Genomic DNA, 25316 nt, shown 5'->3' with positions numbered 1-25316 from the left:
TCACCTTTTTTGAGTCCACATCCTTCTTCTCGAAGAATCCTTCTCAAGGGAAATGTTTTGGGGAAGTGAGTGAGAAGTCTATCCCTCTTCCGGTTCCAGTTCTTGTGTCCACTCCTGTGTCTACTCCTTTTCTTCTCCTCTTTTCTTCTCTACTACTGATCCAGTCTCTGAGAGTCGGTATGTTACTATGGACGTCACCTTTTTTGAGTCCACATCCTTCTTCTCGAAGAATCCTTCTCAGGGGAAATGTTTTGGGGAAGTGAGTGAGAAGTCTATCCCTCTTCCGGTTCCAGTTCTTGTGTCCACTCCTGTGTCTACTCCTTTTCTTCTCCTCTTTTCTTCTCTACTACTGAAACTCTTCACCTTCTTCTTCTTTCTCTTCACATGGAATTTATCTAAAACTGCAATCAGTGATTTCTACTAAGAAAATAAAAAAAGATTTTACACCTAATGGGGATAAGAAGGCCAAGACTTTTGGAGCACGTTCACATCTATTGTATTTGTATGTTGGGGAACTTGGAAAGAAGGGCATACACAACTTCAAGGAAAGTCTAGAATTAGATGCACTAGCTTACCCCCAATACATCTAAAAAGCTTTATTTGGAAATCAACTTTGGTCTGGCTTTAACTTAGTTGATGAACTGTATAGACATGTAAGTTGTATAGTGTATACTCTTGAGAAACAATTCTGTCTTATTTAATATTTTTCGCTTTACCCAACTGACAACATGACATAAAAAGATTCCTCAAGACAACTTTTTAACTAATCACTACCTTAAAATAAAATGAAACCTATATATAAAATAAAATAAACCACCTAAATTTGTTAGATTTTACAAAATTGCCGCAACAAATCCTATAAAAGGGAGATTGAGTGACTTTCAGACTAATGATACTTTCTTGGAGATAAAGATAATGATACCCATTTTTGGTTTTTGGACATCCTCTAGAGGTGGAATGGGCTAGTGACCTTTTTTCTGCTCCAGTGATGTTATTGACTACTTTCTTCTTGTACTGTTTCTTGATTTTTCTGAAGATTCTGCTACAAAACTATTAAAACAAAACCAGGATGATAAAATTTTGCTCGAATCAGCATGAGGAATCTTTTATTAATATTATTAGGAAACCCAACACAAGGCAGGTTATTGGGTAAGTTTCTTAAGTGACAAATTTGGTTTTCCGCCTCTCTGTTTTTGCATATGGTGTGTGTGTGTGTGTGTGTCTGCATGTGTGCATGCAAATACATCTGTGAGACAGATAGACAGAGAGGCAGGTAAAGAAATGACTTAAATGGTTTTCAAAGAAAAAGTGATAGACAATTACCTGTGATTAACAAACCTTGCAACATTTCCATAATATGTAGCATCTAAACATAATGCTTCTTCATCTTTTAAGACCCCTTCTGAGCCCCAATCAGCATCTAATAATACTGGGTATGTATGTTTCTCATTGCCGCTGCTTCGCATATTTCTCTCATGTAACTCCAAGTTTGTTAAAATTTCCCCAACATATTCACATACAAAAGCACCTCTCGGTAGGTCCTCAAGGGTACGTAGACCCCACCCTTTCTCTTCAGATGTCAAGAAAACCTGAAATATTAAAAGGTTATCAAATTCCCGTAATTCAGAGATGATATTTAAACCTAAATTTAAACAAGATATATGTGCCCTACAACTAGCTTCTGAAAAATCATTTCTGCCTCTATTAAGTTGTATTTAAAAAACTTAAACAATACATATATAATTTTTCTCAACAGGGACTTGTATATAATTCATTATTCAGAAAAATCCTTAAATTCAAGTTGCCATAAAAGAATCAAAAAGCAAGATACAGATCTAGAGTCAACTAACAGTTGCATGTAAGATCCTAAGGACAAAGATTGACCTGTAAGTTGCGTGTTATGCCACGTTGCACTACTCGGTTGCCACATTGCTTATTGCAGCCACATTTGCTCCAGCATTCTTTAATAAATTTCCTCACTAGATGGCCCTTGCATGGGTCAGGTAAATCCTCATTCTTGGACCTTTCCAGAGGGCAATCCTTACAATAAAAGAGGCGATGTTGCTGGGGGTCACGGTTCATAGAAATTGCTTTATCCAAAAATTCTTTCTTAACTAGACCTTCTAGAGTGTAGGCAAACTCCCCTCCAGTTTCCTGTGCACATGCACAAGGTATGGATGATGACAAACAGTCACCCAAACAGCTTGAACAACAATCTTCATCTGCAACCCGAGCAAGTGAGAAGCTCACATACCCATTTTGATAAACAATGTTCTGTGGTATGTAAAAAAAGGTTGGTGGATACTTCTCATTGCTAATTTCGTTTACAACTGATATTTTGACTCTTTCTTCACCCTTGGATATGTCATTGACATCATGAAGGGGCCTGATATCATCAAGAGAAATGTGGTGTTGCTGAACCACCACCAAACTACGTGAATTTGAATACTCTAGATCTTTCGGTTCATTTTTCTTCATACTCCTTTCACCATTAGAATTCCCAACAAACTTCTGGTTGCATTTCACGACATGGTTAAGGCCACCCAAACCATTCAGACCAAGAAGCTCTGATATTCGGGGTACATGAAATGCAATAGAAGAATGCAAATCTAGAGATCCATTTGAAAAACTTGCTGGCAAACAAAAATTGCTGGAAGGGTTGCCATTGGAACCCAATGAATTTTTCATATTATCCTTTGATGTTATTTTGGTTAATCTTTGTTGTTCATCATCAGCAGAATTAGTACCCAATTCCAGAAAGCACTGGCACAATTCCTTCATCAGGTTCATCACAGAAAATCCAGGATCAGTAATCCGGTAAGTTTTGAGACATTTATCTTCTACCATCTTTAGAACTGTATCTAAATTTGGCATCTGAAAGTCTTTATGTCCAACAGCAGAGCTACAGTTAAGAGAAATTTTGACCTCTCCCAAGGGTGACGAAGCAATTTCAAAATTAGCAAGAGATTCCTCGTCGACATTTGTAAGTTCAGAATTTGTTCCAGTCTTGCATGCTAGGTCTGAAACAACATCTTGGTCCATAGCATCCACATTAGACATCATGGGGTCCAATCTTTCTGTTTCTGCAGTAGAATGATCTCTAACCAAAGAATGTCCATTACGTACAGGATCTGGGATAGCTATAAAATATAAAGCTAGCTGGTTAATATTCCATTCTTTTTTTTTTCAAATCGAAAATAAGGCATATATGGATCTTATTCTGCAGAATAACAATGACAAATTACTTGCTATTTTTTGTCAATAATAATATATAATATTATCGAGAAATGATGACACAAACAGTACTTCTAGAAATATACTATGTAAGGTAAAAGCATACAGGGGAAACAATACAACAATTATAGTTGTATCTGGATCTCCCACAATAAGTTCACAGCCAAAATATTTGCAAGAGGAATATTTTCACCAAATTTTGTAATGTTTGACTGCAACTTGAAGATAAATTTGGAAAATTGGGTCATTGACTGAACTCCTAGATTTTAGACTTGTGCGGAGGAGAGAGACTTCCATCATTCAAAAGGTTTCTTCAATGTGACTTAAGGAGACAGTCACCTAGTAGAACTCTTAAAAGGAAAATTCATGATCTCATCCAACACTCCAAGTAAAATCACTTGTTTTAGAAAGGATGCAAGTCATTTTCCCCATTAACACTCTAGTTTTGAATAAAGTTGTCTTCCCTTAGTTTTTTTTTTTTTTTGATAAGTGGTAAAGATGATTGTATTAATTATAAACTATAGAGGAAGGCAAGAAGCCCTCAATCATGTACAAAAAGTGTGCCTGTAAACATGCATAGAAATCAAAATATCAGAGATGACCAATTATCAATAAATGACTAGATGGAGTTCCCTCAAAGTCCATTAAATACCAGCCCATTTTTCAGAGTCCATTCCACCTTGGTAATGACCACCTCCAATGGAGCACATTTACCTTCAAAATTCTGCAATTCCACTCCTTCCACACTATCCAGCAGATAGCGAAGGGAACAGCTCAGCAAATGAGTGAGGAAGAACCCATCGAACCTGAAATAGCCTTAAAAATGGCACCAGATCTCGTAGTAGGGGGCAATGAAGTAACAAATAATGAACAGACTCTGAAGCCAAACCACATAGACAACGCATAGCATACACCTCCATATCCCGCTTCACTAAGCATCCACACAGCCTGAATCCTCTCTTCTAGCAAGCTAGACAAAAAATATAATCTTGGAAGGCACCTTAGATTTCCAAATCCAAGACGATGCAACCTTATCAAAAGGCCCCAACAGAACATGGTAGCAAGATTTGGTTGAAAACAGCCATCTCTTCTCCCCAGACCACAGCTGAGCATCACCAGATATAAGTCAATCTTCACCCCATACAGCCTGCCCAGTAAATCCTCAAAAAAAGTCACTTCCCAATCATTTAGGTTTGCACCAACCTAGGAGACCAGCCCGCTTGGCCATTAAACAGCTCCACAAACTCATTAACTGCCCCTTGTTAGAGGCAATGGCAAAGAGAGGAAGGAAGAGCTCACAAAGGCCAAAACTCATTCCAAAAGGAGATATGTTGCCACCATCTCCAATTTGCAAACGACATAATAATCTTTTGTGAAGGTTATGATTTGATGGAGGTAAGGAATCTGAAGGATTTAATAATCCACTTTGAGAAGGTCTCAAATTTAAAGGTAAATTTTGAGAAGAGTTGTGTTGTGGGAGTTCACTTGAACAGAGAGGGGTTGGAGTCTATAGCAGCCTTCCTGGAATGCACCTGCACTCAATGGCCTCTATCCTACTTAGGACTTCCATTAGGTGCAAATCCAAAGGAAAGTAGGTTCTGGAACCCGGTGGTGGAAAAATTCGAAAAAAGATTGGCAGCTTGGAAGAGAAACTATATTTTCAAGGGGGGTAGAGTTACTTTGATTAAAGCAACTTTAGCCAACTTGCCTTTATACTTCCCGTCAGTATTTAGAATTCCTAAAAGAAAGGCAAAGAGGTTGGAAAAACTAACGAGGGATTTCTTATGGGATCCTGGTGAAGAGAAAAAATATCACTTGATGAGGTGGGAGGTGGTGTGTCGGAGTAAGGAAGGAGGAGGGCTAGGATTAGGGAATGTGGTGAACAAGAATGGGGCTCTTTTAGGTAAGTGGCTTTGGAGGTGGCCCCTGGAGAGGGAGAGGTTGTGGCATGAAGTAGTGAAAAGTATCCATGGCTATTCCGAATCAGGTTGGGATGCAGGAGTATCCCGAAGGGCTTTACTCACAACACCTTGGAAGGCTATCTCTGGCATTCTCCCCAAGTTCCTCAGTTTTGTAAGGTATGATGCTTGCTCTGGGAACTCCATTCTTTTTTGGGAAGATACTTGGGTGAGCTCTCAACCCCTAAAAGGCTGTTTCCCTTCTCTCTATTCCATCTCCCTCTTTAAAAAGAAACCCATTTCTTGGTTCCTTTTTTTTTTTGATGAATAATAATAAGTTTATTGATTCAGATGTGATTAATTAAGTATGAAATACAAAAAGAATGCTAATCAGGGTAGAGGAGAAGAAAGAAGAGGCAGTAGCAATAAAATAAGAAATGAAAAAAAAAAGAGACCTAACAGGCACAATTACATAATCAGCCCACAAACAGATAAGAATAAAGAAAACAGAACAGAACAGGCCCATATTTCAATGAAACTGGATAAGTTATAACAGTAGAAAAGAGTAGTCACATTGTTTTTCCTCCAATAAGTACTAATTAGAAAAGCTCATCACCACCACAATCATAATTATGGTATACAAGGTAACTTAGTTGCTTCCAAGATCACAATACCATAAAGAAAACCATCATAGTTGACCTCACCTATGCTTGAGTTTAAAGCATTTACATGCCTCTAACCAGTCCTATAAATTGTCAATCTCATTGCAAAAGCATATAACGATACAACTCTTTAAGTAATCATTTGTTTTTCAGCTTGCGATGGATCCCCACTCCTCTCATCAAATACAACTGAAAAACAAAGTATATATATTATCCAAGTAGAGAAATACTCTACCTTCATTTGTCAGGAAACCTTTGTCAGGTGGACAGATAGCAATTGGAACTTCAAACTCTGGCAAGTCATCAGTGAATGGCTCACTTTTAGGCTTCATTAAAACAGGCATGGGCTTCTCTTTGGGCAAAAGAATAATTCCTGGCTCAACCTTTGGCTCTTTTAGGCATATAGAACGAGTCGGGCTTTCAGTGAGTGATCTTTTCTTCCTAGGAGAAATTTGGGGTGAAACAGGTTCTTTCCCTTTGTTTCTATGATGCATTTGAGAGTTGACATCAGATTCAGTTCTGTCACGGAAAGATGGCTGACATCGCTCTGCTTCTCCCTGCTTGGGACAATGTTGAGTTGAAGGATATTCCTTTCTCTTGTCCCTAAGATGTGTCTCAGGTGAGACAGATTCAGGTTCAGATCTTTCATCTTCAAGATGCACATGAGAGAGAACTGTTCTTTCCTGCCTCGAACTACATTGAGGCGAACCAGTGCCTAGTGTTAGCTTTCTAGATGAACTTTCGCCCATTGTCAAACAAGAGCTAACAAAAGAAGATGAGGCCTGATTATCTTGATGTTTTGAACGCAGCCTTTTAAATGGAGGTTCAGACTCATTATGCACCAGACTTTCTTTGGCCATATCATCCATTCCCTGGTAAACAAAGCCAGAGCGCAACATCAATTAGAAACTTCAATAGAAGGGTCTAAGAAAAACAATGAAGTATAAGAATAGGCTACATACATGAACATTCTCAGCTCTCTTATTCTTCCCTTCTGCGGCCTAAAAGGTAAGACCAACAAGTTTAAAGAGATATTAGGAATAAAGGATAAGAAAACAAGATAGACAGCTCAGAGTGATATAAAAAAGAAAAACAATCTGTACCTTAGTTTCCTCGTATTCAAATATGGCATCTGCAAGAGCTCTGTAGTTTTCTTCTTCAATAAGTTCCCATTTTTTATCATACAACTTCAATAGATTTTTCAGGATAGGCCTCACAGTTTCTTCGGGAATACCCAAGACTTTCATAGCATTAAAGGCCTTTGCCGCTCTAGGGGTAGGTGCCATTTGTGGCACAAAATATAGAGTAACCCTGATGATAAACTAGCTCACCACCTGACGACACTCTTGCCCTTCGGGTTCCTATACTCCAAATCTGTACCCACATTTGAACGGACTTATAAGAGGAAGGGAAGACAGCTATTTAGATATGCTAGACTGGGACATAATATAGCACAAATAAAAAGGTTAAAAAAAATGAGGTGATAGAGGACCAGAAGTAGAAAATAAAAGAAGAAATCTCGTCACCAAGAGCTTGAAAAGAAAAACTAAAAAGAATTAATAGGAAATAACTTGCAGAGAAAGCATTAGTCATTGATAGGAAAATGAACCATCCAAAATCTTCAACTTCAGTCAACTCAAAACCTCCAAAATGTTACAGAGTAAGAGCCAGATGAGAGAGAGAGAGATGCAAAAATCTTCTTCCAACTAAAATGATTAAACCCAAAAAAGACGACCGGTTATGCAAAAATCTTCTTCCATTAGGAAGAACAAATACAAAAAAAAAAAAAAAAAATCCTCCAATGGGAAGAACAAACAAATGCATAAACCCTGCAAAACATGCAAAATCAGCGCCGCAAAATAATTGAAAAAAGAAAATCCACTAACAAACACTGCAACAAGAATCCCCAAAGAAATAGATGAGAGAAAGGCGTGGCAAGAAAAATATAATAAGAGACAAAATAACGCCGAGCTTAGCTTTAAACTGGAACACTGAGATACTAGGAAGAACATGCAAGGACTCTCTATGAGACCCATTACGTGTAATATAACAATGAACTCCTTACAACCATCAAATAACAAGGAATAAGACAAAACAGTCCACATTATACAAATCTCAATTCTCAAAAGAAGTACAAAAGCATAACCCTCCAAAAATCTTACTGAATTTCATCTTCTAACCACTAACTTAGTAATAAATTAAACAAATGGCATAATAGAACTCAATAATTTTATAGAGATTCTGAAGTAACCCAAAGTAACTTCAGTGCCGAAGTTGCAATGTACTTAGTAATGTACACAATCTTCAGAAACTCATCCCAGAAAAAAAAAATGCATAGAAAGAAACTTCTGCCATTAGTTTCAAGCTCAAGCTCCAGGAAGCAGAGATAGAGACAAACCCAAACCAGCGATTCTGGACAGAATTTCAATAAGAAACCCTCGAAAAAGACCAGTGAGAAACAAATTAGTAACAGATACAAGCAAGATATGTACCGCATTCCCCAAACGAATTGGTAGAGGAAACTCGAAAGCTAGATCAAACCCAGCGAAGCGAACCACTCGAAGTAACATAAAAAAGTTGCAGACTTGAACAGAGAGCGTGAGAGAAATTGCATGCGAGAGGGAAACATTGCGAGTGGAAGTACGAGTAGACAGGGAAAGGAGGAATACGTAAAATATGAAATGCCTTTTCAGTGTCTCACCTGTCATCGCTCGCGGTATGGAAAGCGTAAATGCGTTTACGTATCCCAGATCTTTTACCGTTGGATCCATCATCGGTCTCGTCAAGAAAATCGAGAGCCATCTAACGGCTTTAATTATCCCAAGTAATAAACATCCTAACCAAATCCGAAGTATGGTTGATACCAGATATCAGTGTTTCCATTGACCCGACCGGTTGAACCGTTCGAACGGTCACCCAACCAGGATTTTGGGTCCGATTCTACTAAAAACCTATCAGCGGGTCAAAATTGTTGATTTGTCAAAAACCGTTCAATTTAATTAGTTCAACCGTCAACCTGGTCACTAGGTCGCAGGTTGCACATTCAATGCATGCAAACATTCGGTTAATCGAATTGTTCAGTTCGGTTTTGGTTTGATGTTTTCAAAAAACCAAAAGTTTCGATTCGGTTTCAGTTAACTATTTAAAAAATCCAACGATTAACCGAACCAATCGATATATATTTTTATATAATATTATATTTTACTCTTTTAAAAAATAAACAAAAAATCGCCAATCTGAGAGTGTTCAAACTATCGAACTGAGAGTTGAGACAGGTTCGCCAGTATGAATCGTTTGACAAACTAACACCCGCTAGCCGCTGCGCATGCCTTCTTTTTCTTTCCCTCTCTCTCGGACTCTCACTCTCTTTGAACTCTCTCTCGCCTCTCAGTCTCTCTGAACTCTCTCTCTCTCTCTCTCTCTCTCTCTCTCTCTCTCTCTCTCTCTGTGGTTCTGGCCTTTGGCGCTCCGCCCGCCGACTGATTCACCGGCGGCCTCCGACACTGGTGATCTATGACACTAGAGGCTCGACCTGCGGGTTAGAGGCTAATGCATCTCGGCGACACTGGTGATCCCAATTATCGTGTTTTTCCTTTTCTTTTTAATTTTAAGGGCATAAAAAATCAAAAAACCGAACCGCGGTTAATCAATTGTATCGGTTCGGTTGAAAATCATAGCTCCAGCGCGTACAGTGGGGTAGGTGCTAGTTCAGAATCGATGCCAATACAATGGCAGGTATTGGTGTTTGAAATTTTGAATTATTATAGGTCTATAGGGAATTTAGAATTCTAAGGTGGAGTGTAGTCTACTTATCCCTTTCTTTTTTTTATTTTGGGTAACTTTTCAAGATCTGAGTCCCAATGAGCCATAGGCTCTCCCCCCCACCACAAAAAAAAAGGTTTGCCTCAAATCACAATTTTTTATATTTTTTAAAACTAAAGGATTAAAAATTGAATGAAAAAACATAAATTAAATATAAAATAATATATATAACATATTTAAAACATAATATACATTATTTATTGATAAAATATGTATTTGTACACACACATATATATTAGTAAAAGTTGTGTGTTGCACATGGCAATATCAAATGATGACTATGATAATAGTCAGCAACCAAATGACCTTACGGGTTGAACCATTAACCTATTTAACCAAGAAAATGGACTATAATTGACATTAATTCATTTTTTCTTTGTATTTTAGCCATTTCTATATTTACTAACAATGATTCTTATTTTTCAAATATAGTTTTGTTTAATGTGAAGACATATAATATCAATGCATGTTCAAATTTTTTTATAAAATTTATAAAAAAATTATATATTTTTGATTAATTTAATTTATGAGAATAATAAAAATTACTTATTTACCAAGAACAAATGCAATTCCAATATATTGTTTGAATATTGGTTATTAATACTGTGGTCAAATCAATTATTTATATGTATATCATTTATATATAATATATATGTTATTTATTATTTATTTATAAATATGCTACTTATATTGCATTTTTGTAAACTTCTTATATAATGAAAATTCCTTATATTTTTTATTTTTCTTTATTTCAACTATTATATTTTCTTTTCCTTTTAATAATTTATTATTTTTTAAATTAAATCGAGTCGTATCAGATTTGAATATTTAACATATTGATTGAATTCATATTTGAATCAATATTTATGAGATCCGATCAAATCTTTGGATCAAATCAAATTCAAATATACCATGATTCAAATCTTATCTGATCTATTTGAATCCCTACTAAACCACTTGCCTACAATGACCTAAATAATTAAATCATTGAACCATTTGACATGGTTAGTGGGATCATGTGTTAGACATTAATGCTCTTTATTTTTTATCACATTTCTATGAATAATGAAAATAATTCTCATTAATCACATTTTTATATGATGAATATATCATATTATAGAATGTACCAAAAATTTATGAGGTTTTACATTTTCTATAATTTTATGTATTTTATTATTTAATAATAACATCATGTGTTGATCCATTTGACATGGATAGTTGAACTACTAACCCACCACTAGGATGGAAAATCATTTTTTCTTTTTTGATTGATTTTAAATCATGTTTTACATTTTCATCATTAATAAAAGTAATTATTATTTCTGTATTTATTTTTGCACGTGGCATTAACAAATGATGATGATAATAATAATTAATAACCAAATGACTTTACTCATTGAACCATTAACCTATTTAACTAGGAAAATGGACTATGATTAAGACATTAATTCATTTTTTTCTTTGTATTTTAGCCATTTCTACATTTACTAACAATAATTCTCATTTTTCAAACATATTTTTGTTTAATACGAAGAATATATAATATTAATGTATGCTCAAATTTTTTTATAAAATTTATAAAAAATTCTATATTTTTTTTATTATTTAATCTAAGAGATAATAAAAATTACTTATTTACCAAGAGGAAATGTAATTTCAATATATTGTTTGAACATTGGTTTTTAATATTATGGTCAAATAAAATATTTATATATAGTACATATGTTATTTATTGTTTATTTATAAATGTGTTATTTATATTGCATTTTTGTAAACTTTTTATATGATGTAAATAGTTGAAAAAATACTTATATTTTTTTGTTTTTTTATTTAAATTATTATATTTTTCTTTTTTCTTTTAATAACTTATTACTTTTTTTAAACTAAATAGGATCGTATCAAATTCGAATATCTGACATATTGATCGGATTCAGATTCAAATCAATATTCGAATATTTGGATATTCAAATATGATCGAATATTTGGATCAGATCATATTTGAATATACACTAATTCAAATATGACCTAATCTATTTGCATCCCTACCAAATCATTTGCCTATGATAACCTAGCTAATTAAATTATTGAACCATTTGGCATGGTTAGTCAGGTTATGTATTAGACATTAATGCTCATTATTTTTTATCCTAACTATTATCCCATTTCTATCGTTAATGAAAACAATTCTCATTAATCACACTTTTTTATATGATGAATATATAATATTATAGAATGTACACAAAATTATCACAAATTTCTACATTTTCTAGAATTTTATGTATTTTATTATTTAATAATAACATCCATTCAGCATAGATAGTTTAACCACCAACCCATCACTTGGATGGAAAAACCATTTTGATTTTTCGGTTTATTTTAAATCATGTATTCCATTTTCATCATCGATACAAGTAGTTCTTATTTTTACATTTATTTTGTTTAATACGGTGAATATATAACAATATAATTGTATCAAAATGCTTTATACAAAGCTTATATTTTTCGTTGAGTTTATATGTATGTATGTATTTAATATTTGTTACTTAGTTATGACATCTAACTTATATAATTAAGTTAAAGCATTTGGGGGTGTACCATAACCCCATTGCATCCGATATGTGTCACCTGAAATGGCTTTCTTAGCCCTTTATGAAACCTCCACCAAGCATGGCTTCCTCCACAAGCCTTTTCTTACAGACTAACACTTGCATTAGACACGTGTCCTCCGGAATGGCTTCCTCTACTAGCCTTTTCTTAGAACAACGTAAAGCGAGCCTTTTCTTACACAAACTAATAGACACAGACGTAAAGTGAGCATTTTCTTGCGGTGGAAGAGCCTTTTCTTCAAATTCCGATTATGTCCGACCGGAAGAGCTTACAGTGGAAGAAGTCGAATGTTTAAGAATAAAAATTCAAAGCATTCGTTTTTTCTTCAGATTGCTTGTGCTCGATTGGAAGAGCTTACAGTGGAAGAAGTCGAATGTTTGAGAACCATGCCTTCTTGGCCCACCACCATTTCTTCCTTCTCCACCAACGCTCCCGCCACAATCTTATCATACCTGCCTCCTCCGCTGTAAGGCGCGTGCAACTCATTCAAGTGTTGCCCACTTTAACTTGTCATTGTCGGAGTATACGATGTCGTAGTTAAAGGATTGGTTGTCGTCACCGTTGGCCTTGACGACATCGTGGTGGGCATCTTCATTGAAAGTCAAGCCATTATGATGAGGCTCTAAATGCAACTTTTGAGTCTCGACTGTCACTTGGGTTATTGGTGGATGTGATCAAAATCTTAATATCGGGGGCATTGCCCATCTCTTGCATGATTTGGTGGCAATGGCCGCAGGGCATGGAGGACCCGATAATGTAACGGAGTTGGGTCTCACCATTGATGGCGGCGATGATGATCATGAATTGCTCGGCATGGACGAAGTGGTGGAGGGGGAGGCCAGGGAACTCGAGGTTGATGTCGAGGAAGATACGACCATTGGATCCTAATCCAACGACTCCAACAGAGTAATTCAAAATGGTAGTCTATGGAGAGATAGAGAGAGAGCTTGCTCTACAGTCATTGTTGTGGCGTTCCAAGGAAGGAGACGATGAATAGTGCCATTGAAATTTGGGTTGGTGTGCAAAATTTAAGAAAAGAAAATTTTTGTTGTTACATTGTTTTTGTAATATATTTCTAAACGTATCTTATTTTTTAGTTTTTTTTTTTGTAAAAACCCCAATAATTTAAACATTTTTTAATGCAAACGTCCAAGTTGAAGAGCAAAATCAGCCCTCATAGGAAAACAATATTCCTTCGATAGTACAATAAACTTTTATTTATTCATTTATTTATTTTATTCAATTTAATAAAATATTATCTAAACTTTTATTTATTTAATAAAATTGAAATATATTATTTATTATTTTATTTTTAGTTATTTATTTAGTTAGGAATAATTTACTAACAAACTATAATTACTAGCAAAAAGGTAACTAGATTAGGATTATGTTATCGATGGGTTGGGTCTACCTAATGGATCCAAACTGACTAAACCAATTATAACAGTTCCAATTCTATGATTTTGTCTCGATTAATGGTTAGGTTTGTTTTGGTTCTTGCCTATCCAGAACTAATTCAAACCTGAATATATATATAATTTTTTATAATTTTTGTCATATGTTTATGTTTGAAATAGTAAATTTGATATATAATAAATAAGATAATATTAGTTAGAAATGTTTGAGTTATTAACATATAAATAATTTAGTATTTTTCTAATATATTTTTAAGATTATATTATCAAAATTTAAATTTTAAGTTATTATTTGAATAAACAACTATTGTTTTCAGGTATAATCGGGTCTATAATTTTGTCCTGATTAAATAACCGGTTCAAGATTAATCCTACCTAGACCCAACCCAATGACAATCGTAACTAGACTAAGGCTTCCCTACTATAGTTACTTATTGTTCTCAAATAATATAGTTATAGTTATTTTATTTAACAAGATAATAATAATCTAATCTATAACTATATGCTTAAAGCATTCGGTTCGTGTACAGATGTGGTTAGAGATCAACACGTGGAACGTTTATGGCTTAACGCTCATTATATGTCTAGGTAACAAAGAAAAACTAAACCAGAGTTTTGCATTCTCTCTTCTAATGGGACATTTTCTTACCAGATTTGCAGGGTATCATTTTATTTGAAATTTTACTTTATTTACTATTTTCTATTTGAAATTGCAGGGAGCCTTGATGGTTTCTTGTTGATTTTAAATATGGTAAGATTTGCAGTTGTCTCTAACTTATAATTTAATTGAAGTCCATCATCTGGGTGAAGGATTGCAAATATATATTCTACACCTTTGAATGTTTCCCTTAATCAAGGTATTAATGAATAACTTATCTACTTTTGGCTATTACTTAACCTACAATAGTTTCTCTAATCAAGATATTAATACATAACTTATCTGTTTCTGATTGTTGGTTGTTCTACAATTTGCTAGCTATTTGTTCTGCAACCCTCTCTTTTATTGTATAAGGGTTTCTGCACATTAATTGGGTGTAGTTTGATTGAATACCCTTATTCAAGGTGAATGCTTTCAGCTTTTGTTCTTATTTCCCTGCTTTCTAATTAAAGACCAACACCAATCATGAATTGTCATGGGTATTGTTATATTCTACAAGTCTATGACTTCCAACAGTCCCACCAAACTGGTAGTGCCTGTTTGGGAGGGCTGAAGCTTAAAGGCTTCTAACTTGCCAAGGTGGTCCCCATATAGATATCTATAAACCATGTTTTTTGAAGCAAAATCTACTCTCAATATAGTTCCATTCTGCCTTCTTATAGTTCCATTTTGCCTTCTTATACTATTATTTTTACAACAATTCATCTGAAGGGTTGTGCTAAACTAACTCAGCTGAAATTTTAGCTACTATACATTAAATTGATTACCTATACTTCAATAGTTCAAATATCTTACCAAAAAATTTCGGTTGTTGGTTATTTTATTTTAATTTTTTGCATTTCCCTTATTTTATTTGAATACAAGGGATTTATTCTACTTTTTTCTAAATTTTTCACAATTAATGACGAGAGGGATGAGGAAGGGAAGTTTTTCTTTGTGCTTAAAAAATATATTGGATTGGGTGATGGTTTTGTAATGCAGTTTATAAGGGGGGTGGACAGGAGGAGAGAGATGAGAAGAGAGATGGGGAATGAGGGAGGGAGGGAAAGGTAGGGAAGGGCATATGGAGATGACAAACAAAAAGAAATGTGATTTTATAATCTATATATTTTGTGATGGGGAAGGGTATATGGAGATGACAAACAAAAATAAATAATTTTTTAAATCCCAAAAATTTCATAATTTGATCAATTTTTATATGACCATATTTTAAATAAACAACCATTCCTTTGTTTCTCCTTTGCCTGTTATGTTTGGGTGAAGGGGGGGGGGGAGGGATATTTATCAAGCCTTAATTGAAATTATCTGCATTTTGGGTTTACAAATTTTACTATTTTAGTAAGTTCTATGTTATATGTAATTTCATGTACTTCAGAAAAAAAAAAAACTCAACTATGTGTGGTCCCAATCCCTTTCTTAGATTGGGAGCATGAATTTGGTACCATAAATTCAGCACCTAGCATTTAGGAATTTTTTTTTTATAAGCAAACACAAAATTTATTAACTAATAAGATTAAAAAGCATATACAACAAGAAGTTGTGGGCAGAAGGAATATAACAAACCAGCCTAGAACATAGATTGTCTTTGGAGCATGATGTATAGGTTATGGTACTTTTTTATGCTTATTTTACCTTTTACCACTAATTAAAAACCTTAATGAGTGGTGTCGTTTAGGTTTACCTTTTACCATCAATGCCAAATATGTCCACTGAAGCAAAAGCATTCTAACAATAACTCTAAGGATAAAATGGCAGCTGATAGTAAGAATTAGTAAACCAATGAAACTTCACCAAAATGAATATCAGAAAGTAGGTACTAAAGGAAAAACAAGATATTCATGTTTCTAGCCATAAACCTTCATTGTGACAGCATATCTTTGTTTTCCAAAGACCAGCTCACCTCCTTGCTATGTTCTACTGCCAAAGACACTGTATTTGCAACTTTCTCCAAATCTTGGGCGAGATTGGAGTCCATTGATTCCATATCAGGTGAATCAAGTTTGCGACCAACTTCCACCTTCAAAGAATCCAATACAATGTTCTTAATTAACTGTACTAGATCCAAGGATTTAGAAGGGATCAATTCATCCTTTTTATTACAAGTATTTATGGTTTCATATTCTCCAACTGGTTCCTATTCTTTCTTAGCTTCTAAAATTACATAAGATGGCTCAATAAATGTGTCTATATCGTTGCCTGATCTGGTGATAGGATAGCCTAACCGTTTCCATCAAGGCCCACATCAGTTGTTCCGTCATTAGCATAACTTCTATTGTTTTCCGATTGATCCAATAGCTTATATTGACTGTCTTCTGGAAAGTAGTCAAGCAATAGATCAGTAGTTGTATCTAAATCTAGTGATTTGGTGGAAGTGATGGGGAAGTTTCTTCATATTTTATGAAACCTTGTTTGCTATGATTAGTTGCAGGCGGCATATCATTGTCTTCACTTTTCTCGTTACCATGGAACTTCAATTCTTCTACACAATTTATCCATAGAATAACTGCTCAGGAGGGAATTCACCTTCTAATGGTGGTTCTACCTTTATTTCTGATGGCAAAGAGTTTGACTGATCTTCACTTACAAATGTATAAGCAGGCAAGAGGAATCCAATTGACATGATTTCTGGTTCCTCAGATACATGAGCCCTCCTTGCATCTTTTTTCCAATCTCTCTCGCGACGCACACGAGTCGCAAACTTACTAATGGAGCCATCCAGTTGGGAGTGTTCTATGTTCCTAGTGTATTGAGATCAAAATTGATGGATAACGTCTTGTAAATCTGTATTCAAAGCAGTTTTGTATGGGCAAGATTTATAGTTTTCTTCCATAATTGCATGGTAAATACAACCCTTTCCTTTTCTGACCAACTATCTTGAAATCATAGAGTTCCAATTTATTAATCATGGAGTAAAGGAGTTTGATGTCCTCTGCATCATTTTCAAAAATACAGGACACCGCAATTTTGTTGTTGTTGGTGTACAAAGCTACTCAGTATATAGAATTTTGAGTATTTGCAGATCTCAAGACAAAAAAAAAAAATTATGTGTTGTACCTTGATGGATTAGCCATTCATGCAAAATAACAATAATTGCAAATGATTACGGTGCACATTAATTTGTACTTTTTAGCTTATTTCAATAATCTTTATTGTCTTGTGTTGAGCATCAAACTTTCATCTAGATGAAGAAAGTAGTCCCCATGTTTTTTGTTTAGTTTTCTTTTTATCTTCTTTACCCGTGCTTAGCATGGGTTTTTCTGCTAGTCATAGATTGACCCATTTGACTCGGAATGTTAGATCATTGACCTACCTACCATCTAGATATGAAAATGGTTCATTTTCAAATTGGTTTTAAAATTTTCATTTAATTTATATAATTGATAGAATAATTATTATTTATCATACTTATTTTTGTTTATACTATTAGTATATAATATTATAGATGTGCCCAAAATTCTTTCATATCATACTTATTTTTTGTACTATTCTATTTTAAAAAATTACTTTTAATTATACATCATATGTTAACCTATTTAACCTAAAAGGTTGAACCACTAACCCACCCCCTAGACAGAAAGATGGCTTAATTTTCCATCGATTTTAAGTTGTATATTTGATGTCTATCATTAATAAAATTATGTCTATTTTATCATAGTAATTTTTTAATATAACAAATATATAATAATAGAAATGTGTCCAATTTTTTTCAATATTACTTTTTTTCAATATTTTTTGTATTTCTTATATTTCTAAAATTGTATTATTTATTTATGACATTATGAAATTATCCATTTAACCCAAATGGTTTAAGTAATTACCCACGACCTAGGTGGAAAATATGATTTCATTTCTAGGTTTGCTTTAAAAATAAAAAAATTCATTCTAATAATAATTATTGTGTATGGATTAGTGGGACTTAATGATGATAAACAAAAGTACTTTTTATATTTCTATATTTATATTACTTATTTATGATATCATGAAATTATCCATTTGACCCAAATGTTGAACTACTTACCCACCACCTAGATGAAAATCATAATTTAATTTCTATGTTTATTTTAAAATATAAAATTCATTCTATTAATAATTATTGCGTATGGATTAGTGGAATTTAATGATGATAAACAAAAGTATTTTTTATATTTCTAAATTTATATTATTTATTTATGATATCATGAAATTATCCATTTGACCCAAATGGTTGAACTACTTACCCACCACCTAGATGAAAATTATAATTTAATTTATATGTTTATTTTAAAATATAAAATTCATTTTATTAATAATTATTGTGTATGGATTGATTAGTGGAATTTAATGATGATAAACAAAAGTATAATTGTTGGATTAAATGAGAGAGAAAGTGATTTATTTAATGACTTAAATGTGAGACTTAATGAGAGGTAATTGAATGTACTTAATGATATTCTTTTAATTACATTTTCTACCCTTTCAAAAGAGATAAATTAAACTCAAGAGGAGGGGTATTTCAGTAAAGAAAAATTCCACAAGCCAATACCTCATCATTTACACTTGCACGGTTTTGACCTATTCAAACCTAGATGGTTAAACTGGTGACATGCAATCCAAAGGCAAAAACAGTTTGGCCTCCAGTCAATTTTTAAAACATTGGTTGAAAGTTGAAAAAAAAAAGTGAGACATGGTTCTCTAAAGTGAAGCTAAAGTGCCCACGTGGAGGAGTTCACATTTTATCTTATGGACCCTTAGTATTATTTCTCACCGCATTATCTTAGGACTTTCTTATACATTTTACAACATTTGGAGCCATTGTTTTAAAAGGCTTAAGTCTTTAGGCAAGCATAGAGATTTTGCCTTAAGGCTTAAGCCTCATAATTTTGATTTGAAGCTTAAGGCTTTGTCAGAATGAGGCTTAAGCTTGAAGCCTAAAGCCTCAAGGTGTGAGTCATATATTGAGGCATAAAATGACATAAGCCTCAAGTATCAATGATTATTTAGTGATTTAGTGTAAAAAAATATTTTATGCATTGTTATAGTTCAAAATACATGGAAGAAGCACTTTAAAAATTATGGGTCAAATAAATAAGAAGATTAAAAATGAATAACCAATAGGGAAAATGAAGTTCCATGACTTTCTCTTAGGTTATGTTTGGTTTGAAGGAAAAGGTAGGGAAAGGAAGGGAAAGGTATCAAAATCTATACAAGATTTGTAAAGGTTTTCTTACCTTTCCTTTCCTTTCCCTGCTTTTTCCTTCAAACCAAACATAGCTTAAGTGTTTTAAGAGAGTTCAATGCAAATAGTGCCAATCAAGTTCTTAGTTTCTCTTGGATACATCAAGTCAGATTTTTTTTTTCAAATTATTCTAAATTTAACATCCCAAGTTTGTTATTTTTCTCATTTATTTTCCTAATGGAATTATTTTATTTTTATTGATTTTTTTTTGCATAGATCAAATTAACTAGGTTGTTTTCTTTCTTATGAACTATTGAGTGACCATAAATCTAATATCCAATTATATGGTATGTTTCTTTTCTTCCAAAATAATTATTTAAGAAATTTGCATTTTGAAACATGAAATATAAAATGTTCATAGTCCTTAGTTGGTTAGTTATTATTTTATTTAATGCTTAAATGCTGAAACTTATTTCTTATAAACTTATTTTATGGATATTTATACCTTCTATCATTTGAACTTGGAAGATTATGTGCTATTTTTATCAATTTTATAAACTTTAATTAATTTTATTCTTAAGCTTTGAGGCTTAGGCCTTGCAATGCCTCAAGGCTTACACCTCACCTTCTTGGGCCATTATGCCTCAACTGCACCTTTAGCATTTTAAAACCTTGGTTAGAGCGCTTGGACAAAAGCAAGTAGTGCCATTGCAACCTCCCCACCTTGATACCCCCTCCCTCTCTCTCTGTCTTCTCCGTTGCTGGTTTCTACTGCAGTAGTGGTATAACAGAGCCCTTATCTTGTTGCTACTAAAGTCTCCTTTCACATATTCAATACAGTCACCCACCACAAAATAGAACAACAAAATAATTAAGGGTTTGTTTGATTAACAGTCGGAAGTTGAATTAAAAGTAGAACTAAAATCTATTGGAATCTGAATGGGAAATTGTTTTTTCCCATATTCTTTGGTTCAAACAATAATCAAAATGGGAATTGAAATCGGTTGGAATGAAATTTCATTCTCAAGGAAGGGGTAATGGGGGAATTCCATTCCATCAATAATGGGGTTCCAATTTTGCCCAACCAAACATTTGGAATTGGAATGGCCCATTCTAATTTTGATTCCAAACCATTGTTCTTGTAAACCAAACAGGTTGTACAAATGTAATGGCTAGTCTATAACATAAGTATAGCACATTCTCAAAATCTAAGTTGAAAAACCCAATAATCTAAGGACTGATGAAAGGAGGAAACCCAAATGATCGAACTCAAATCAATAAAATCAAAGGAAATTTGTAGTAAATTTGAGAGGGATGCGGAGGAACCCTGTAAAACTTAGAATAAAAAAACAAATAAAAATGACAAATCAACCAAATCTTCCCCTTCCTCAATCACTATGATGTTCCTCATCATGAAACCCCTCTCCACCTCATTGTCCACCTAGACAACTCTTTCACCGCTCAACCTTCGTTGTTGTTGAAATCGATGTCCTCCTTCAGAATGCCTCTAGATGGAACCCTTTATAGGAGGTTGTGTATCGTTGCAACTCTGATATTGCTCTCACCCTCCTTTGCCTTCAGCATCGTTTCACCTAGTATAAATGGCATTGTAGACTTCCTTGCCTCATTATCGTTCTTCAAAGAATGCAAGACTCTTACATGGAGATTTCCTTTCATTTCAAGAGCTCAATAGCTCCCATTCATTAGCAAGATCGCTCCTTTGAAGACTTATAAGATTTGGAAGGGCGACCATAACCTTTGTACCAACTAGGGGTGGCCATGAGCCGAGCATCTCACTAGTTCGAGCTTGACTCATGAAAAGCTTAGCTCAGCTTAGTTTAAACCGAGCTTTGAGTTGAGCTCAAGCCTGATATATAGGCTTATTTGTTAATCGAGCTGAGCTCAAGCCTGATATATAGGCTTGTTTGTTAATCGAGCTGAGCTCGAGCCCAGTGAAGTTCGGCTTGTGAGCCTCACGAGCCTAGTATAATAAATAAATATTTTTTTATTATATACATACATATAAATATATAATAAATAATTTTTATTATATATATAATATTTTTATTTTTATATATAATAGTAAATAATTTTTATAATTACTATTTTTTTGTATATAAAATAAAAAAAAGATTTTTATATGTATAATTTTTATTTTTTTAGAAAAAAACTTGGCTTGCAGTCGAGCTCGAACCGGCCCGAATTCGAACTTACAAGCTTTAAACCAAGCCAATCTCGAGCTCAAATAGCGAAATTTTTGGCTCGACTGGACTTGAATGCACTCCAAGTACCAACATTTCTCACATTAGATTTGGCGCTTTGAAGATATAGTGGCCTAATTATGCCTTTTTTGTTCCTTGGAGATGGTGACTAAGAGTTTGGTGTCCCCTTGGCTCTTTTATAATACTCAGTCACGATGAATGAAAGATATTTGACCCCATTCGAAAATGTTAGTGATGCTGAAAGCTGATGTTGCCTGATCTATTTGCATATGAGTGTTTTTTGCCCTAGCATGAACATTAACAATTAAGGTTGAGCTAGTGGGAAGAAGTAATGAAAAACAACAAGCTAAGGGCTAATCAGTTGTAATATGGAAGACCAAATATAAGAAGAAAATGAATAAGAGAGAGAGAGAGAGAGAGATGTAAAGTGCCTGACGGCTTGCGCAAATTTTGGGGGTTGGCATGGCATGGCCCACAGTCCAGGCCCGTGTGGGCCCGTGCTGTGCCATGCCCGTGGGCTGAGCCTTGGGCCAAGTTGGGTTGTGCATCGGGTCAAAGCTATTTATTTAAAAAAATTGACAAAAAACTTAAAATTTTAATTTTATATGAATTTTATGTATACAATTGCTTATATATACAATAATTAAATAAATTAGTATAATAAAATTAAAAAAAAAAATATTTATTTTATCAACATATTATATACTATATATTATTATATAATTATAATTTATATAATATTATATAAATATATATAAAATATATGAAATATATATGGGTCATGCCGGCCCACGGGCCATGGGCAGCATGGCCTGCACGGTTGTGCCGTGTTGTGCTGGCCCATGGACCTAAAAGCCCAGACCCAACATAGCCTGCATAATCGTGCTGGGCCTAGCACGGCCCGTGGACCATTGTGCTAGGCCGCAAGCAACATGACCCAATTTACACTTCTAAGAAAGAGAGAAAGAGTACAATAGTTGCCATTAAAGTCCCATTAAGCCCCCTATAGAGTTAAGAGGACATGGCCAAAAATAATTGGTGGGTACACGTAAAAGGTGGACCGAAGGGTCCATAGAATGTGAGTTTTGTTTGTAAGGCTTTTTCACACAACTTTCTAGCCTCGTAAGGCAAGCCTAATAAGCTCAAGTACTAGGGGTGCTCGACAAAAATAAAAAATTTTGATTAAGATGTTTTGCAAAAACTGGTGGTTGAACAATATATACAAATATAAATATATTTTATTCTAATTGTCTATTTGTAAGATGGTGCACATTTTGGCAGCTCCCGGCTGGCAGGTGACTTAGATGTCTGGCTGAATAATCCCCACCTGGAATGTGGCTTGGATGCCTAGCTGAATGGTTCCTACATGGAAGGTGGCTTAGATGCCTAGCTGAATGGTGATGAGTTGGAGAGGTGGCTCTGATGCCTAGCTGAATGATGACGAGCTGGAGAGGTGACTCTAATGCCTAATTGAGTGATGACGAGCTAAAGAAGTGGCTTTGATGTCTAACTAAATGGTGACGAGCTGAATGATGACTTTGATGCCTAGCCGAATGGTGACAAGTTGAACGGTGACGAGCTGGAGAGGTGACTCTAATACCTAACTGAGTGGTGACGAGCTGAAGAAGTGGCTCTGATGTCTAGCTGAATGGTGACTCTGATGCCTAGCCGAATGGTGACGAATTGGAGAGGTGGCTCTGATGTGACCTGCAAGGAAACAATGTTTAAGTGCCCGGGTTGCTTTACCTGGGGTGGGCACTCCGATGCTTAAACTAGCGAATCAGAGATTTTAAGATAGCTAAATGTGAAAGAGTTGGAGAGTTACGAGAACTAAAATTGCGCATCTACCTGGGCCTCAGGGGTTGATGCCCTTATATAGTTGGGCTGCCATGGCTCTCGCAAAACGCTCATGGAATCCTCGGCCCATGACGTAGGGGTCCGTTCCGCTTTGGAAGGAGGATAACATGCCAATTAATAAGGCTTGCCATTTCCCTCCGATTCAGGCGGGATGAGGATAAGGCCTATGGTTACGCGTCGTGATCCTGAAAGGTTCGGAGACAATTGGCAAGCTTCTAGAGACGTAGGTCACCAGGTCGGCGATAGGGGCGGATCGCTAGGTCGGCGGCAGAAGTAGGTCGCCAGGTTGGCGGCAGAGGCAAGTCGCCAGGTCGACAACAGAAGTAGGTCGCCAGGTCAGAGGCTAAGGCAGGTCACCAGGTTGATGACAGAGGCAGGTCACCAGCTGGGACCCCATTTTGGCTAAGGTAAGTTGTCGCCTAGGTGATGCTGGGATATAGTCCAGCTGTTCTGATATGCCATGTGTCATGATGTTAGTGGAGGGCCAAATCTGCCCTCAACAATTATTATTAAATAAATTATATATGTTTATAATATTTATATTATATATTTTTATATTTTATAATATATATTAAAATATAAAAAATAGAGAAACCGAAGCACCCCAATCGACTAACCGATTGGTTTCCCAATTTTTCAAAAACTAGCAATACCAATTTAGTTTCAAAAATTTAATGCCCATTAGTTACCAAAACACAAACACCCCCTATCAAGTACGCATTATCTCACTAGGAAATCAATTTTCGGGTGAAACTAATTTTAGTGCAACTAATTTTAATGCCCATTGCTTACAAAAAAAAGTCCATTTGGAAGGATTTTCACACGACTTATGGTGTTGCAAGGTAGGCCCCATACATGAAGCCATGAAACCAAGCCAAATGTAGGCCCCACACAAAAAAGCAAGGCCCTTAATAACTTCTTTAATCAATGTTGAAGCCCTCTCAAACGGGCCATTAATAGTTTATGCAAAATGTGTGAGTGAATCAAAACTAAAGCCCTCCCAAAATGTGTGAGTGAATCAAACGGGCCATTAATAGTTTTTTCAGTACCACCATAGTTACCACCTGATTGGTTATCACTTTTATGATACCAATTGATTGGTTGTGAGGTCTTTTCAGTACCATAGTTAGATTCATGATAAAAAAAAAGCATTATTAAAAAGCATATATTATATTTATTGTGCGTATATATTATGTCACTTTTTTTTCTTGAATCAAGAAAATCTTCTATTGGTTTCTTAACATATATTATATAATATAGAATAACATTTATTATCTAAGTTAATATAATATAATATGTACTTTTTTGTATTATATATATTTTTTATTTGTATTTATGTTATTATATATTTACATGATAATATATAATATATAATATCTATATATCTACATCTATACTACATAAAGCAAATACCTATTTGGATTTCATACATGTCATAAAAATTAAATCCAAATATTATATATCATATATCACTAATATTTTGCACATGTGCATAACACATACGCTTATACCAATAAATGATAATATATGCATAATATACATAATTCCTTCCTTTTCACTAAGTCAAACTGGTGTTTAATATTGAATCAAACCAAAGGCTCCACCACCACCTTGATTAAGCCTAATCATGACTTTCTAATGGCACACACTTTGGGCTGTTGGGAGGCTATTACTTTACTTGGTCTAAACCTGTCTGCCATGATGATGCCGTATGATGCAGATTATTTGTTGGCCTACCTTTTGCCAACAACTTTTAAGTTGTGTTTTGAAGTCATCATCTCCTCAT

The 25316-nt window shown here is 34.5% G+C and overlaps 1 protein-coding gene and 1 pseudogene across 3 annotated transcripts in view; both read right to left on the bottom strand.

Annotated features, from left to right (window-relative positions):
* The window catches only part of LOC104602780 (putative inactive histone-lysine N-methyltransferase SUVR2), a 60441-nt gene extending 51962 nt beyond the window's left edge, over nt 1–8479 (bottom strand). For 2 of the 3 annotated variants that reach the window (XM_088894876.1, XM_010266592.3), the window contains exons 1-6: nt 8287–8479; nt 6898–7168; nt 6757–6795; nt 6030–6666; nt 1885–3140; nt 1324–1589 (exon numbers count right to left, since the gene is read on the bottom strand). In XM_088894876.1, the coding sequence (XP_088751002.1) occupies nt 1324–1589; nt 1885–3140; nt 6030–6666; nt 6757–6795; nt 6898–7080 (2381 nt within the window). In that variant the 5' untranslated portion in view covers nt 7081–7168; nt 8287–8479. Of the gene's footprint in view, nt 1–1323; nt 1590–1884; nt 3141–6029; nt 6667–6756; nt 6796–6897; nt 7169–8192 lie in introns of all 3 variants that reach the window. The other variant, XM_088894875.1, reaches the window with a different exon arrangement.
* Nucleotides 8480–12459: 3980 nt separating this feature from the next.
* LOC148804035 (cytidine deaminase 1-like) lies at nt 12460–16916 on the bottom strand (annotated as a pseudogene).
* Nucleotides 16917–25316: the final 8400 nt, after the last annotated feature.

Source organism: Nelumbo nucifera, chromosome 1, assembly GCF_055504915.1.
Source record: "Nelumbo nucifera cultivar China Antique chromosome 1, China Antique-T2T, whole genome shotgun sequence".
NCBI classification, from domain to species: Eukaryota; Viridiplantae; Streptophyta; class Magnoliopsida; order Proteales; family Nelumbonaceae; genus Nelumbo; species Nelumbo nucifera.
Note: the sequence above shows the minus strand (reverse complement) of the source record. Positions and strands in the feature narration are given on the sequence as shown.